Source organism: Phragmites australis, chromosome 13 (genome assembly GCF_958298935.1).
Source record: "Phragmites australis chromosome 13, lpPhrAust1.1, whole genome shotgun sequence".
Taxonomy (NCBI): domain Eukaryota; kingdom Viridiplantae; phylum Streptophyta; class Magnoliopsida; order Poales; family Poaceae; genus Phragmites; species Phragmites australis.
The window spans coordinates 30,110,607-30,128,160 of record NC_084933.1 but is presented as its reverse complement, the minus strand read 5'-3'; the positions used below and the strand labels follow the sequence as shown (position 1 = coordinate 30,128,160).

At 44.5% G+C, this 17,554-nt stretch overlaps 3 protein-coding genes and 1 pseudogene across 3 annotated transcripts; 3 read left to right on the top strand and 1 right to left on the bottom strand.

The window, feature by feature from the left end:
* Positions 1 to 84: 84 nt before the first annotated feature.
* Positions 85 to 6,019, top strand: LOC133888473 (protein HEAT INTOLERANT 4-like). Its single transcript, XM_062328742.1, has 14 exons — positions 85 to 482; positions 1,204 to 1,242; positions 1,378 to 1,431; positions 1,530 to 1,593; positions 1,922 to 1,980; positions 2,626 to 2,750; positions 2,872 to 2,931; positions 3,117 to 3,175; positions 4,188 to 4,261; positions 4,925 to 4,963; positions 5,056 to 5,118; positions 5,230 to 5,277; positions 5,362 to 5,490; positions 5,576 to 6,019. Exons 1-14 carry the CDS (start codon positions 315 to 317, stop codon positions 5,621 to 5,623), a joined length of 1,029 nt encoding a protein of 342 aa, XP_062184726.1. The 5' UTR covers positions 85 to 314; the 3' UTR covers positions 5,624 to 6,019.
* Positions 6,020 to 6,741: 722 nt separating this feature from the next.
* LOC133889618 (inositol-pentakisphosphate 2-kinase IPK1-like) lies at positions 6,742 to 12,077 on the top strand (annotated as a pseudogene).
* Positions 12,078 to 13,456: 1,379 nt separating this feature from the next.
* LOC133887885 (heavy metal-associated isoprenylated plant protein 2-like) lies at positions 13,457 to 14,129 on the top strand. The gene is made up of 2 exons (XM_062327897.1): positions 13,457 to 13,636; positions 13,736 to 14,129. The coding sequence occupies exons 1-2, from the start codon at positions 13,552 to 13,554 to the stop codon at positions 14,104 to 14,106; spliced, it is 456 nt and encodes a 151-aa protein (XP_062183881.1). The 5' UTR covers positions 13,457 to 13,551; the 3' UTR covers positions 14,107 to 14,129.
* A 106-nt stretch (positions 14,130 to 14,235) lies between these two features.
* Positions 14,236 to 17,076, bottom strand: LOC133887883 (protein NRT1/ PTR FAMILY 2.13-like). The gene is made up of 3 exons (XM_062327896.1): positions 16,839 to 17,076; positions 16,430 to 16,647; positions 14,236 to 15,892 (listed from the first exon to the last, which is right to left on the bottom strand). Exons 1-3 carry the CDS (start codon positions 16,996 to 16,998, stop codon positions 14,399 to 14,401), a joined length of 1,872 nt encoding a protein of 623 aa, XP_062183880.1. The 5' UTR covers positions 16,999 to 17,076; the 3' UTR covers positions 14,236 to 14,398.
* Between the last annotated feature and the right edge of the window lie 478 nt (positions 17,077 to 17,554).

Genomic DNA, 17,554 nt, shown 5'->3' with positions numbered 1-17,554 from the left:
TTTGACCACGCGGCGCCTCGCACCCTCTCGACAGACGGACAGATCACCGCCCCAACTGTAATCGGACGGGCCAAAACTGAGTTCGTGTCCAACCTACAGGTCTCGCCGCCCATCGAAGGTTGAACACACTCGCAGGCCGCACGCCCCGCGCCGCCTCCCCCCTTGCTCACCCCTCTCGTCCCCGCTTCAAATTTGGACCGCGTCGATTTCACGCGCCGATTCCCCCAAATCGACACCCACCCCTCTCCCCAACGCATAAATACAAATCCCAATCCGAACGCGAGCCGAAACCCTAACCCTAGCAGCAGAGAGCGATGGCGCGCCCAAGGGGTAAGAAGCGCACGGCGGCCCAGGCGGCTGCCGGTGAATCGAGCAAGCCGGAGGCGGCGAAGGAGCCGGCCACGCGGGGGCGGGGAAGGCGCGCCAAGGCGCCGCCCAAGCCCAAGGCCGAGACGGAGTACTTCCCCGAGAAGAGGAATCTGGTGAGGAGGATGCAGGATGACCTGTCTCGGATGCGTGGTTCGTTCTTTTAGGTTTTGGTACCGCCGAGTAGCTAGCGTCTGCTAGTCGTGATCCGATTTAGCTCGTGGACTGCTCCATTTTCGATTGGTGCTCTCGCGGTGAGATTTGTACTGCTTGGATTGGTCAAAAATGCGGGATGATGGTTGTGTTCTGAAGCGAGCGATGCTCAAATGTGGCATCTCTCCGTTAATATGAGACTAGACTTGGTTCGATTATTGGTTTTCCCATCTGAGTAGGAAACTGGAATGCTCTGCCGTGGTGTTAGAGAATTCGCTAATGATGAAAAGAAACTAAAGCTGTGCCTTAGGCTGAAGTTTACAATTTATTCCAAGTCAACTTTTTCTTTGGTCTGGTAGTAGTGGTTGTTATATGACAATAGTGAAGCATGCCTGATTAGCACTGAAGTTTAAGATACGTCTGGAAGACGATGAATCTACAAACATGTTTCTGGCATGTTAATTTGAACAGATTCATTGTTGCACCACAGGTGCCATGTACTGTTTGCAAGTTTTTTTTGGCTAATAACAGCAGTTCGTTCTATTGAGATTATCTGTTTGGCCATTTTTTGAAGTTACCAGTATGATTTAAATCCTGCTTGACTGTCGTGTATGATCTCCTTGATTATGGCCTTGCTCTTTCGCTTTATGAGTGTTTTGGCTAATGGTTGCTTGCTATGTTCAGGAGGATCTGTGGTTATCCGCTTTTCCTGTCGGGACTGAGGTTTGTGCCCATCCCTACCTTCTTTTATTTTGTAGTGTGTATGTTAGTGATGCACATTTGGACTTATCATACAGCTTAAGCTACGCATTTTGCCTTGCTTTTAACAACTTATATAACTTGGCATGTCATCTTCAGTGGGAAAACATTGATAAGATAAAGGAGTTCAACTGGAACTTTGAAAATTTAGAGGTATGATGGTCAAAAAGATAATGCTGTAAGATTTCCTTTTTCTTTTTCGAATGTTTAGCTCCCCTTCACAATGATATGTGGTTCTTGTGGGTGACCAGAAAACGCTAGAAGAAGGGGGAGAACTTTATGGGAAGACAGTTTACGTGTTTGGAAGCACTGAGCGTAAGTGTACTTCCTTTTTAGCTTGTTTCTAAAGTTAATTTGGCTACCCTTGATCCTTGATACATGTTTGTTAATATTGGTAATAGTTTAGTAATCGGCAGCAAACTAGTGTTATCTGGGCTAAATTTAATGTGAAGTTTTTTTTTTGAGGAGCTATCAGTCTGGTTTAGTGAGATTCAACAAATATGTCTGTGCAGCACTATAGATATGTTGGATGTATAAAGTGGATTTTGGTATTTGCTGTCTGTTTTATTTGCTTACTAGTTGTGCCAGCCTGTTGAATGTTGTTCCATTAAAGTCTAACTGGCTTATTTCCGTTGGCATGCAGCTCAACTATTGGATGTAAATGGTGAATCAAAGATAGTACTTATTCCTGTTGTAGTTGCTGTAAGTTCTCATCCACCCTACCCTCTTGACTGAACATTCTGTCTAATACCTTTTGCATTACCAAAAATGCATACTATCTTTGGTATATATTATTGCTGTTTACTTAGAATTATCAACTGCACAAGAGAGAAAATGCATATGTCAGTTTTTAAGATTAAAAATGCGACAACCTTTTGAAACTAAAAAATGGTAGCATAATCTTGTTGGTTGATGTCTATGTTTCACTGGTACGGAATACGGATACGGCGATACCGCAATATGTGATTTTCAAAACAGGGCAATGGTAATATAGATGAACTATCACAGTATCCGATACAGGTATCAGGCATGGTGGTATATGATATAGGTACGGCTGTGTTAGTGGAGCATCAGTGATACATAGGTAGATGTTACTGAGGAGACTATATTCTGGTAGGCACATTTTGTACCCTTTGTATTGGATTTCCTGGTATCCTGCTCAACACTGTTTGACTGGTAATCTTCTTCTCCTCCTCATTGATGCTATTGGCTCTAATATGCAGTGACGAATATGGCTTGTCATATTTGTAGTTTGTCATCAAGTAACTTGTTTAAGGCCTAGTAAATGTTACTATTTATTTGCTGGATGGTGGGTCTGATTTAGCACTTGAAATTTTTATTTTGCAGGTAGACTCTCCTTTCCCTCCATCAGATAAAATTGGCATAAATTCCGTCCAAAGGGAAAATGAAGAAATAGTGCCAATGAAGGCGATGAAGATGGCATGGGTGCCCTATGTTCCACTTGAGGACCGGTATTTCTGTGTTATTTATGTTGACCAATATTTGTTGACTTTTGTTTTTGTTGCTTATATCCTTACCTTTTCCCAGTCATTGTAACTTATGTTGCTCACTTTGCTATTGCTTTGTCTATAGGCTCAGCAGGATTGACAGTTTGAAAACAAAAATATTCACTCTCGGTTGCACCCAGCGAAGGTCAGCATTATGAATTTATGCTTCCAAAATTTCATGGTTTGGGGTATATATTTTTATTTTTGTCTTGTATTTGTTTACGGGGCATTTTCATTCTCATCCAGTGAGGTGGTATATGTCCATTTTTAAGCTGTACTATTCTTACCACTAGTTACAAGCTACAAAATCTCAGGTTTATACATTTGCAGGTCTGCGCTGAAGCATCTTAAAACTGAGAGAGTCAAGAAGTTTGACTACTGCATGCCCTGTAAGCTGAATTGGGTTTACTTTTTCGTACGCTTGTACTGTGCTTCTATGGGAATATCTGTTGCCTTTTTTGCTATAGGGTCCTTTGAATACTTGTTATCCTTAGAGAGGCTCCCATGCTGTACTTGTCCTTGGCATGCTTCAGTCCAGGATAATGTAAACTACACTATTCAAATTTGTGCATAATGTTCTGTGAGACTGCAACTACGAGTTGAATGGTTGTGATACAACTCAACATGTTGGAATGATCAGCTTTTTTCTTAATTGAATTGTTAATTCATTGGAATGGTAGTTGAAGTAACATGCCAGCGAACAAATGTGATGGCTATTAAACTTCAATGGACTTAGTTGGCTAACAAAATCATAAATGGCATATTGTATGATCAATAATATCAATTGAAATCGTATTCCGGTTGCTTCCTAACAATCCGATTCAACTAATATCCTGTCTCAAGCAAGTCTCTTCATTTTTTTAGGGAATCAGTCTCTTCTTTTCATTTGTTGGTGTGTATTCGGTTGGTCTTTGCCCTTTTGGTGTTGTTTGCGCCTTTAAGATTAGCATCTCTAACAGTATCGTTAGAGTGTGCAATTTTGTAGTCATGCTATAAAGAGTCCGAGCATGTAGTGTTCTAAAATGCGCTAGTTGGGCAGCGAGGTGGTGCCTAGCATCTAGTTACCATCTAGTGAGGTAGCCTCCTAGATAGCAATTAGATGCTACGAGGGAAGGTTGTGTGCCTTGTGCATAGTGCGTAAGAACTGCGTAGGTGGGTTAGGCAGCCACATTCTAAAACAGCGCAACACTACATGCTCACAAATACTCGAAATAAACCGACACTCCCACTGAACCCCTGTACGGCACAACTCATGATCACAAATACTGGCACATATCTTTGTTCTACTAGTTGATTAGATCTCTCGATTTAAATATATCTGGCATTAATTGTTTTGATTATATGGTTCTCTTGAGGGAGGGTGATCTCATCGGCATACAAACCTCGTTTAATATCTTGCAGATTATATGCCACTGAATCCTCCTGAAGACGAAGATGACACAGTTGTCAATATCATATACCCTCTAGAACCCCCGGTAAGCTTCCTTTACTGAGTTTGTTATCAGTTAGCGGTATTACATAAATAATCAAGAGTTGTTACTTTTCTTATTTACCCGTAGGTTATGCTGTTTGTTATGTCTTATGGAGGGGTCATAATTACTAAAGGAATAAATCTAGAAAGAGCAGTATCCGCATCGCACCTAATATGTATTTTTTTGATTGTGAGCTTAGCTGGGCTTATATTTGGAATGCCGTTCAACTGAATCAATCAGTATAGTTACTATCCCAATCTCACCACATAAGCTGCAGCCAGGAGTTGACTTCTTCTGGCTTATTTCTGTGCTCGCTGAGCCGTTTGTGCTGTGACATGGTGTTTGGTCTATATGAGGTCATGGTTTTTGTCTGGTGCTGCTGGCATGCTGCCATTGCCCTCGCTATGTAAGCCAATCTCACGTGCTGCTGGGGACCCCTCCCCATCTTTTGTCGTTGATATATGATCATGCCTGCATTGTTTGAAGTTTCCTTCTATTGATATGCGGGGACAATTAAATCTGCTCACCTTGCTTTCCACTTTGTAGTTATTGTATTTCAAGCATTATTCACAGAATTGTAATTGTATTTATTGCTTCCTAATTTAGTCTGGAGTTCTGATATCAAATAGCTGTAAATTGTTGTCATCTTTGTGCTACTTGTTGCAGATAGTTACTGACTTTGACTGGGAAATGGATGATTACGAGGTTTGTATGGAATTTGTTTTGGTCTGCTCTGATGCACTATAGTGGGTACCTATGAAAGGGCATCTGTGCTGAATCATTATGTTGCAATGCAGGATTTTATTGATGAGAAAGTCAAAGATGAAGTGTTGCCAGAAGATGAGAAAGAAAAATTTAAGGTACACATTAATATTTGTTCTTAATCAATCATACTCTAAACTTAGTGTTGTTTAGAATAGTAACCTTGATGGCTTTCCCTTCCTAATTTTGCTGCCACGTTTCTTTAACAGGAATTTCTAATGGAGAAGGTTAGAGAAAGGAAGAGAGAACTGAAACAGGTCCACAATCAACCGAAATATCAATTAACTTCACAGGAGATTTATTGCATTCTAGTATTAATTGTTTCCCCAAAACTTATGCAGGCTAAAGAAGCCAGGAAGAAAGCTATTGATGATATGGATCCTAAGACAAAAGAGGCATTTGAAAACATTAAGTTTTACAAATTTTATCCTGTGAAAACCCCGGACACACCTGATGTAAGCAAAGTGAAGGTATGCCGTGGTGCTGTTCAGTGTTCCTTAATTGAAGCATCCGAACCTGCTCTGGATTTAACTTTGTACCTACTGTTTTCTGCAGGCGAAGTACATCAACAGATATTACCGGAACGCACATTATCTGATGTAACGACATTGATCTCACATGTTCAGTGAGCATCATCATTGATTGAGCTATCCAAATTGAAGAGTTGGTATTACAAATTTTGAAAGCCAGGGGAGATCATCTTGGTGGTATCTTCAAATGTGGTCTCTTATCGACCATCAGACAACTTGTTGCATCTGAATTCTGTTGTGATACAGTTTTCGTCCGACTATAAGAGTATCTCTTTCCTTAGGCATCTTCTTTTGTTGTGCGGTGTATAACATGCTGAGGATAGGTTGTTATGTAACAATCAAGGTCATGGCAGCCCTTGTAAGAGTAAAACAAGTGGTTCAGGAACAATCTGTTCCCTTTTCTTCATCTAGTGAAGTTTCGGCACATGATTCTTGAATTTAATATCGTTGCAACAGAGCTTGCCTGTTATGCTGTGTCACTGTTTACTAACTGTGGGCTGTGCAGCCAAGCACCAGATATGCCATATGCAACATGTTGGGATCCACAGTTTTTTTTTGTTATATGCCGCGTCAGATTCTCAGTTTGGTGAGGCGACTGGATACAGGCAGTGTTATTTTGTGGTTCATCTTGATGTTACTTTTGTGCAGGGTACTTATCTGCTTCAGCCACTTAGTAGTAATCCTGACAAGACCATTGATCCCCTGACTTCCGGAGCAATTAACCTGTCAGGAGTAAAAAATGTGAAACAATTTACCACTCTGTATTACTGATTGTAATTTAGAAACTATAGCCGGTACAGGGTTTCAACTTTCAAGGCCCGGCCTTGTTTGCGGGTTGTGTCAAGTGTTAAGCTGCGCTCGTTGGTCTCTACTCTACTCACCTACTCGGGCACGCGCACCGGAGTTCATAGCGTCGGCACGAGTACCTGATGTTGGGGAAGATCTACTAACAAGTCAACAAGTGCAAACGTGTAAATAGCTAATGCTGTTTATCTAATCCTATTCAAATTTGTAGTTGATTTCAATACCGCAAGCAATGATCCTGATGGACCCCTTTGAGATTCGGTCGGAAAGTTGTTTCTGATCTACCTTGTACGTGGGGTTAATATGTGTGTGACTTAGGTAGGATGAATAATCGTCGGCTAGTAGTAATGAATGCATCAAGGGTTTAAACAAGTTCAGACCGCACGGATGGGTAATACTCTACTCCTGTATGTCTAGTATATTATCAATGCTCTTCGAATGTCTTTCTCTGGATCTCTAACACTCTCGTTTTTTTTCTGTGTTACAAGGTGCTGCTGTTCTATTGCCTGTGTGAAGTCTTGACCTTCCTTTTTCTCCGTCCCCTTCTACGAAGTGCTCCCCCCTTATATCTACCGGAGGAGGCTCTCCAGGGAGTGCCCAGAACGGGGGTACAAGTTTCCGTAAATAATAAATGGAAAGCAACCATCATGGGTCTACAATTGATGTTACAAGGGTTGAAAATGCACCCCTCGGACGGTCGCATCGGTCTTCACGTCCCAACTTTAACAGGCGCAAGGGCGCCCACCGGCCAGCCTCTGAGTACTCTCTCATACTTGTCTGGTCAGAGTAGGTCTGACACGGTTTGATGCAACAGGGCGATAAGCGATAAGCCTCAAACCCATTGAAGATATCTTCAAGCCGTCTGTTTCCATGGGCCCCGCGAAGGGACATGCGATGGGACCCGCTGCATTAATTGTTCCCACGCCTTCCTGTCAAGCGGTGGCATGGACTGACGTATTCAGTACGACAGGCGTGGGGGAGAGTGGTTGGATGTGACGGTCCACGCTCCCCCTTAAATGCAGCATTGGGCCTCCCACCAATCGACACCTCATCATGGAGTCCTTGCGGGGTCCATCGGTATGGGACTTCTCGGGTCCTCAGGGAACTCTGGGTACTCGGGGATCAACTGCTCTTGGCCCCGAGCGCTCACTCCCGGACCTGGCTCTTCTTGGGTCCTTGAGGAACTCTGGGTACTCGGGGACCAACTGTCCTTCGCCACGAGCACCCCTCCTGAACCTGGCTCTTCTCGGGTCCTCGGGGCACTCTGGGTACTCGGGGACCAACTATTCTTGGCCTCGAGCACCCCCTTCCGGACTTGGCTTCCCTCAGACCCTCGGGGACGTGGTCCCCGAGGGAATGCGCCATGTGACACTGCGCTGTCCTGGCCTCGGGACTCGAGAACCCCCGGATCCCATATCACCGACAGGAGGGGTTAATTAAAAAAAATATGTACAATCATAAAATAATCCCTTCACTGATGGGATCAACTGTAGCATTTGAATAAGGTCGGAATAGTTAATATTTACTGCTTGCTAGTTTGTATAGTTGGCGTTGTCAGTACGCGACGCAGAGGTGGAGCCGATGACTTCCTCCACTTTTCCTTTCCCCTTATCATCCCTTATCCTTGTCCCACGGGGAATCTGTGAGTTTTTAATATTATTTTTTAGGATATTTTAAAAATATCATGCAAAATCGTAAAATTACAAAAAAAAAATGTGAAGTTCTCGATGGAATAGTGAAAATAGTAATTTTCGCATTTTGGTCCTACACGTATTGGCACTGTAGCACGAACTATTTTTCATGACACTGTCGCACGAAAATTATTAAAAAATTAATTTTCACGGAACCAATGTGCAAAGATTTTTTTTTTCATTTTCTATGTATGTAATTTTTTTATTTTTTGTTATAAGTTGTTATTTTGTTGTCATATAGAAATATAACACATTTATAGAAATAACATATCCCTGAAGATCAATGACACAGAAATACAAGCCATTTATATTGAACTCGCCTATAAAAATAGGACACCTGATGCGCTAAAAAGAAGGGAGCATTGCATCCATTCTTGAAAATAGATAACTGGAAATGCTTGGTCATGTGATAGGATACTAAAATACTATTATAATTACAATTTAACTTTTTTTGCCACACTTTAGGGAAGTAAATATCGAATGAAATCAGAAAAGACTCAAAACTTTTGGTGCTATCACTACATAATGTTTGCACCTTACTAGTTACACTATTCATCAAGCTAAGTGGCCGCCTTGTTCTCAAGGCAACTAACTAACTTAACTGTGAAAATTAATTACGTAAAAGAAGACTGTGCACCACAATAAAATAACAACTTACATAAAAATGCAATTTTTTGCACACATAAAAAATGAATAGCTATTTTCGCACATTGGTTCCATGAAAAATAAATCTTAATAATTTTGCGCTACAGTATAGAGAAATTATTAAAAATTAATTTTCACCAAACCAACGTGTGAAAATTAATTTTTCATAGGACCAAAGTGCCTATCGAAAAATTAATTTTCGCTAAACTGTGTAGTGACTGCGTAATATTTGTGAAATTCCCGTAAAAAATAATATTAAAAAAACTGGGAATCTGCTACGCTACTTTCCTCCTGCTTCCCCTGAATACTGCTAGCTCCAACTGCCCATCTTGCAGCATCCAGCCTCATCTTCCGGTGATCGCTGGAGTAGGGTCCAAGCCCAACGCAAGCGCAAGCCACCTCCTTCCGCTGGTAAGCATCACGCCCGCCTGCTTCCCCTGCAGCTGCTACCTGCCGGGCGGCCCTCCCCCTCGCCATCTGCTCGATCAAATGCCACACCGCCTAGGAACAAGCTTTGATTACCTCTTCTCGCTTGATTTTGGTCTATTAGTCATCCGCAGCTTGGGTTTGCTGCGGACTTAAACATCAAAGCTAGATTCCCATTCTTCTTACTGAGTGTTCAGGTACATAGTATTTGCAAGCTGGAGACGCTAAGGATTGGGCTTACAAAGGAGAGGGTGCTGCGAATCTCATCCTCAGCTACCCTGGCTCATCGCCTTCTATGGTATGCGCCGAGTTGGTCCTTCTTGTGTCCTCGCCTGTTACTTGGCTTGCATGCGCTGCGAATTTCTCGACTTCATGTGTGCTGCACGGATGCGGTTGTACCAGCCCAGATCCAGTGCCCGATCCAGCAAGTGATGACACGGGGATCAGGGACGCTTACGTTGCCGTATGAAATTTAAGCATATATCACGCTCTGTGATTTTGCATTTTGTGATCGTGTATGCATTCTTCCTTGCTATGATACGTTTGGTGGAAATATGATTTGATCACCTCCTTTTTTACAGCTTGGCAAAGTACTGCAGGTCAAGAAGGTTCTTAAAGACAAGACACAACCAGCACCAAATTGTATGGTCTTCTCAAGTTATGAGCAACTGTTGTGGGGTCATATCCCAGAATTGGTTGAGTCTGTTAAACAAGATTGCTTGAATCAAGCCTATGCAGTGCACGTTATGAGCCAACTTCTGGGTGCCAATCATGTTGGTGGTGGGGTAAGGTTTAGATTCAGTTCATGTATATCCCGTTATTGTAATTTTTGGTTAGCAACATATCGACAATCGTTGATACTTGGATATTCTTTTCTTCTAGAAGTAATGAGAGAATTGTTACCATGTCCTAGTAATAGCCATCACCCTACTAATCTGGTATACGAGAATAATATGGCATGGATGTGCAAACTATTGAGTTTGGTCACAAACGTGCTGTTATTTCATCATTTGTTGTTGTTTCTAAAGACGTTATTCTTTGGAACCTCATGACTAATCAAATAAATCATGCCATCTTTCCATGATGTAGATTCTTGTACGTGTCTCTAGGGATTTTCTGGAGCTTGTTAAAAAGAATGTGCTTAACAGCCCTCCTGCTTGGAGAGTGAATGCAAGTTCAATTGATAACACTGCTGATGCTACTCTTCTAATAGCTGACCACTCTTTATTTTCTGGTAAACTCTTTGCATTTTGACCTTATTTTAACACCTCATCCTTCTTCTTACCATAATTTGATGCTTGTTTAGATTATGAAAGAAGATAGATTCAGTAGCACCTCATCCTTCTTCTTACTCTTTTCGGCATGCTTTGCCTTTCCCTTTCAGGCCAAATGTGGGTTTCTGCTGTCATCAGAATATATATCAAAAGAAAATTCTATCAAGAAACAAGTAACACGATATAAGATGCATCAGCACCTCAAATTTCATTAGGGTGAGGTATGTAGATTGGTATGCTTGATACAAGATAGAATCCTACTCTCTTTTGCTCACCAAAAAAGAAACATGCATTGTTGATACAATTGTTATGACAATACCTTCAAGCTTTCTTGTTATTTATGGCACACTATCTCATTTGGTCTTTGAAATCAGGTTGATTCCCAACACATTGTTCCACACATTTCAGATATCGAAGACTAGTGAATACAATCCTCTTGATCTATTTTCTGGGTCAAAAGAAAGAATACGCATGGCCATAAAGTCATTTTTCTCTACTCAGAACAACTTCAGGATTTTGTGAATGGTTCTTTAGTTTTTGGTGGCATGGGAGGTGGTGCAAATAGTGTTCATCATGACAAAACAGAAAAGTGTCTCGGAAATCTCAGCAAGGTTAGTGGCCCAGAGCTATCTGACTTTATTGAGCTCCTGTCGGAGGCAATTTTTAAATCTGGAGTATTAGGTAAACTGTTGGCCACTCAAAAGCTGGACGATCATGACATTGAAGGGGCAATTCATTTGTACTACAACATAATTTCTCAGCCTTGTTTGGTCTGCAAAAATATAACTCATCCAGAGCTATTGCGGAAGTACACTCTCTTGCATTCTCTTTCGTTGGACAAAAGCCTGAAGATTGTCAGGGACTTCCTTATTTCTGCTACTGCAAAGGACTGTAGCCTAATGATCAGCTTTCGGCCAAGAGAGAGTGGAACAGCATATTCTGATTATGATACAGTATTTCTTGACTCAGTGGAGCAAACCTATGGTTACAAGGTATACTACTGTGAAATCTATTGTTGTTACCTTCATCTCATAGTTGTCCAGCAACTTAACTAGTTATATAGTTCATTATGAACAACTGAGTTTGCTTTGTGAATTCACTTCTTTATTTAACGTTTGTTTCCGCATAAATGGTGTTGAATTGCACATTCCTTTTGCAGGCATATATTGTTGATCTGGATGTGAAACCTCTGGATAAGATGGAACATTATTTTAAACTGGATCATAAGATAGTCAATTTCTATACAAGAAGCGGGGCGGTTGGGCAAGATCCAAAGGGAAGGGGCACTAGCGACGAGCTGATGATACTCTGATTCAGCGCCAAAAGTGAGGAGCTTCTTGCTATGTCTGTACAAAAGCGCAGGGAGTGTTTGTTGTTGCCGCTGTTGTTGTAACTTAATGAGTACAGTCGCAAAGTTGGGAAGCTCGATCCGTAAGCCTCGAAAGGGTACAAGGAGTCGTTGTTGTTCGTCGTTGCTGTTGTTGTAACTCTACTAGTGCAGTAGTGCATACACCGTGGCTTGTCACAGCAATTAGCCGAGATGTTCGATGCTCGTTGAGACAACTGTTTACCGTGGCAAGTGGCAACCACATATTGTAGGTAAAAATTCAAAATTAGATAACATATATAAGTGTATTTGTCAAAATAGATAATATGTTGTCGTATTTACAAATTTAATATTCGTATTCATATTCGGTGCATTATTTACTGAAAATAGATTTTCGGTACACCGTACGTCGAAAAACTCATATTCGCCACAAGATGTTATGATCGTGTGTCGAATTAGTGACAGTACAGCAGATAAAGGTCATATTCGGCACACGTAACCTGTATTCGGTACACGGTGTTCAAATATGACCAGGTTCGCGGTTTTTCGACGTACGGTGTACCGAGATTCTATTTTCGGTAAATAATATGCTGAATACGAATGCTAAAATTGTAAATACGGTAATATATCATCTATTTTAGCAAATACGACATATATGTTGTCTAATTTTAGATTTTTAACATTATATGTGTGCTACTGCTTCTTTTTTCTTTTGACGGAAAATGTATGCTACTGCTATCTGGGTTCTAGAATGCATGGAGCCTCGATCCCCTTGGCAGCTTGACGTCCGCCATGTACAGAATAGGTTAGAGACAGTGGTTCAACCTCCAACTTCTAGAATATGCTGCCCAATGGAAATATTTGTACTAGCCCTAACCCCAAAACACTTTAGAGCCCACAAGTCCTCTAAAATATTTGGATATGAAAGAACAAGAAGAGGAAGAGGATGAGAAGCAAAAAGAAAAGAAAAAAAAAAAGAAGAGAAAGGAGTAAGACGAAAAAAATTAAGCCACTCTAATTCTCAGCTCTGGAACCGTCATTGAAACGAGAACTTCCTGTTGGTACGGTAGTATATAGGAATGCTAAACCAATCATATATAACATTTGCTTCGTTAGGATATCAGGGTCATGCATGGCACGAGGTTCATTGCTTGCCAGCAAGTCCACCAAACGGGCGAAATCCTTGAAGAAATCAATGCGCATGTTTCTACGTCATGGTACTCAACTAACTAATTTTCAAACATTAGATAGGAACTAGTAGTTAAATATTCTTTTCGTCTTAAAATAGGTAATATTTTAAGTTAAATATAACTATAAGATAAAAAATAAAATAAGTATTTTAACCTCTTTTAATATTATTCATTGCATGTGAAATGAGACATGTATTGAAAAGAAAATTATTTAATGGAGAAGTAAGACTAGAAAATTTAAGCTAAAATTACTTCGAAATTATAGAGAATCTTTTAAATATTATAGAGGAGATTAAAACATCATTAATTTTGAGACGAAGGGAGCAGTTTAGAGCTACGAAAATGTTATATATCCCATCAGAATTCTGACGGGTTGCAATCCAGTTAATAATCTGTAGTGAAGTCAATAATCATTAGCAAGTTAGAGATCGAGTTGGTGATGACAATGTTAGCAGCTAGCCAATGCGATGATACATCGATTGGACTTTTCACTCAAGGGGTTGAGCTACTCAGTTTGTCCCTCCAACCACCTCAAAACCCAACGAAGTACTTGTACTAGCTCAAGGGCCTGCGGGAGCAAACGCCTGCCGGCACTATCGTGCAGGGTTGGACAGGCCAGGGAGCAGCAAAGGGAACGAGCATCCATGTCGAAGAGGACGGTGCTCAAGGTGGACACCTCCTGCGCCAAATGCAAGCGCAAGGTCCTGCAGGCCGTCTCTGGCCTCCAAGGTACAACCCGCTTCAATTATGGAACATGGATTATGGCAATACAATTGAGTTGGGTCCTTGCGTCGATCCGAATGAATCGGTCTTTCTACCAATGATCAGGTGTTGACAAGATCGAGATCGACTCCGAAAAGAGCACGATGACGGTGACCGGCAGCGTGGACCCGGTGGACGTGATTGTGCAGACGAGGAAGGCCGGGAAGCGCGCGTCCGTTGTCACCATCGGCCCGCCACCCAAGCCGGAGGAGAAGAAACCCGAGCAGGAGAAGAAACCCGAGCAGCAGAAGAAACCCGAGCAGCAGAAAAAGCCCGAGGAGAAGCAGGGGGAGAAGAAATCGGCGGCGGGCGCGGAGAAGAAGGCGCCCGAGCCGCCGGTGGTGTTCGTCCACCATGTCCCCTCGTGGCCTTCGTGCCCAATGTACCAGGAGAGAGTAGTCTACGAGCAGGAACCCCCGCCCTGCTCCATCATGTAATTAACTGATCCGATCTGATCATATATATGTCCCAATTTGGTCATATCAAAAGTCTCCGTTAGGAAAGCAGGAATTTCATAAGAGTTTTGCATCAACTTCATATGAAACAGTACGATTTATGTTAGGACTAGGGGTGTAAAGTGTAAGCTCGATCTGTTGGCTGTTTTTATGGCATCTTTATTTCATCTAGCAAGTTAAGAAATGATTCTACATACAAAGAATGATCTAGAGCCAGCTACTTTATTAGAAGAGAATATGTACTGCACCCATGACCCATCCAGTAGGGGAAATACTACGTCTCTAGGAGCGCGGCCTCACTACCGCTTGTCGAAGCACTGTCCCGTGCAGGTTCAGGTCCAGCAGGAGAGTCAGGACCCTGCTCGACCTTGTACCGGTAGAAGTGCGCGCACACGAGGAAGTAGACGAAGTTGGCCGCGCCGAGCACGGCCATGGTGTAGTAGAAGTAGTCGAGCCTCCCGGCGCTGATGTCATCCCTGACCCAGCCGGCGGACTCGCCGTGCCGCCTAGTCCTCGCGTTCACGATGTTGACCACGAGGATGGCGACGTAGCTGCTGACACCCTGCGAGCAGTAGAAGGCCGCGTTGGCGAGCGAGCGCATCTGGTCCGGGAACTGCGTGTTGTAGAACACCATCTGCCCCGCTATGCTGAACGCGCCCGACACGCCCATCACCGCGAGCTGCGGCGCCAGAAGGAACACGGACAGCGGGGACATGCCGTCGCCGTGGTCTAGCGCGGAGCGCCTCCTCCTGCGCTCCACGACGGCCGCGACCACGAACGACAGCGAGCCGACCACCAGCCCGGCGCCCTGCCTCTGAAGCAAAGTGATGCCGCCTTCCGCCTTGGTGACCCACTTCGCGGCGCGGGCTATGAGCAGGTCGTAGACGGGCACGAAGAGCGCAATGCAGAGGTAGAATACGGCGATGATCGAGACCGGCGGGATGGTGAAGCGCCTGCCCATGTGGAGGTCCATGGTTAAAGCCTGGAGGAAAGTGTAGTTGGTCATCTCCGTCACCGCGGTGAACCACACCATTGCGGAGATCCACACGGGGATGATCTTGACGAGACACTTCACCTCCTCGACCTGCTGCACGCTGCACAGGTTCCACGGCCTCGCTGGGGAGCCGTCGGGCCGTATCTCGTCGGCGTCGGTCACGATGGCCGCCTTGTTCAGAAAGCTGAGTTGCAACGTGAGAGCGAACCTGTGCACACGGCCGCCGTTCCCCGCTGCGGGATCAGGGTTGTACAGGACCTCCTCCTGCCGCCGCGCGTCGTCGAGGTGCGGCAGCTGGAGCCTCCACTTGCGGCACGACGCGACGACCACCCGCGCGACGCTCGTGAAGACGCTGCCCTCGGGCGGCACTTTGACGTAGACCTTGGTGCCGACGAGGAACACGGCCAAGGCGACGAGCATGAGCACCGTGGGGATGGCGAAGCCGAGGCCCCAGCTCACCTTGACCTCGACGTACACCACGACGGTGAGCGCCACGAACGAGGCCATCATGACGATGGCGTAGTACCAGCTGTAGTAGCGCGTGAGCCCTACCTTGTGCCGCTCGTTGCTCTTGTCGAACTGGTCGGCGCCGAATGGCAGGCTGGTGGGGTTCGCCGCGCCCCAGCCCACGACGATCAGCCCCATGCCGACGTAGAGCACAGCGCGGTGGAGCGCCGACGGACCGACGCACGTGCCGGCTTGCCGGGCCAACGCGCTGCACGGCGGCGGTTTGAGCTGATGGACCGTTGCCGATAGGGTGATGACCGCCATCCCCTGCATTACCACAATATAATAGAGTCAGCCATGCGTTACATATTGATCGATCGATCTTCCATAACAAATGTCATTTTAACCAAATGGTTTTGGATTTGGGAGACAACATTTTTCTAGCAAAACACGCAAACGGCCGTCAACACATTACCCCCCCCCCCCCCAGCCGCCTCCTGCCGTCCCTAACTGCGTCGCTGCTGCCGGATCCGCACCAGCCGCCTCCGCCATGCTAGCCCGGTGTCACCAGACCGTTTCCTTGCATTGCCTGCCATCGGCACCATCCACTGGCCGTCCTCCGCCACCCATAGCCCCCTGCGCCCCACCTTGCCGACCTACCCTTCGCCGGTCACCCCCACCAGGCCGGACGCCTACCGAGTCCATCCCTCTAACGCCGACAGAAGAAAAAACCCCGAACCAAAACCCCCCACCACTAACTCGTCTCCGGCAAAATCGACGATATGTTAGAAGATTTTCAGTCGCGACGTACAGGAAACGCGAATGTATATCGACTGACAGACGAGTGACTTGACCACAACTTACAATGATTCCGAATACGATTCCGAACAGCAGGGTTCTGAATTTGCCCCATAATGCATCGGCAACGAAGGCTCCAACGACGGGCGAGAAATTGGACGTGCCAGAAAAGATGTTATTCAAGTTTGTCGCGGCATTCTGTTTCATATTGTAACGGATGATCAGGTAACTCGTGAGGGGAATGGAGAACGCATTGGACGCCATAATAGATGCCGCGAAGACCCCTGCATCCATGCACACAGAAGGAATGTTAGTGAAATGTATATCCAATGCTGGCCATCACAGGCTCACAGCTATGAAAGCTCAAGTTTCTGGACTATACAAGTGGTCTATTTGCATACGAGGAAAAGGGAAAAGTTATGGTGCATTTCTGCATGTATATGTAGTATATGAAGTTAAAAATGTAGCGTGATACCAATGATGAAGCCAACGGCTCGCCATCCTCTCGGCCTCCTCCGCGTCGCCTCCGCTCCTCCGCCGCCTCCCGCAGCCTCTTCCTCCGTAAGGCCGCTCAGGCCTGGCCGCCGCCGCGGGCCGGAGGCCATGGATGCTTCCGGCCGTCCACCCTCGCACATCTCTATACCTAGGGCCTGTTGATCGTCTGGTTGATCGAGCAGGTGACAATATTATCCGAAGCTCGGTCAGATGCTTGGCGATGGATGGATGGATGGGTGTGCCGTCGCGCATCAGCATTATTTGTACCCGCGCGCCCTGAGAAAATTCAGCAGGTAATTACTCCCCTGCGGCTTCAGTCTTCAACCAGCTGCTTCCTGAGTTGCTGGGAGGAAGGCAGGAAGTACTCTGTTGCCAGGAAGCCGGCCAGGGAGTCAATTGCTGTTTCGTCTCTCTCGCCTGGCCACCGTTTCGCGTCTCTCGTGCGGACGGTATGCATGGCAAAAGTTTTTTGAAAGCCTCAACATTAGCTATAAGGTCTATTATCTTAACGGTTAAGTTTAAATATACACCATATCCTATAAGCTCATATCTATTCACACCTTAGATCTTCTATTTAGCTCGGTAGTTCTTCGATTTATACTTATGTCTATTATAACTAGCAAGTGGCCCGCGCATTTGCGCGGCTAGTTTTTTTTATTTGAATAAAATGATATTTTATTTTAAATATTGTAGTTT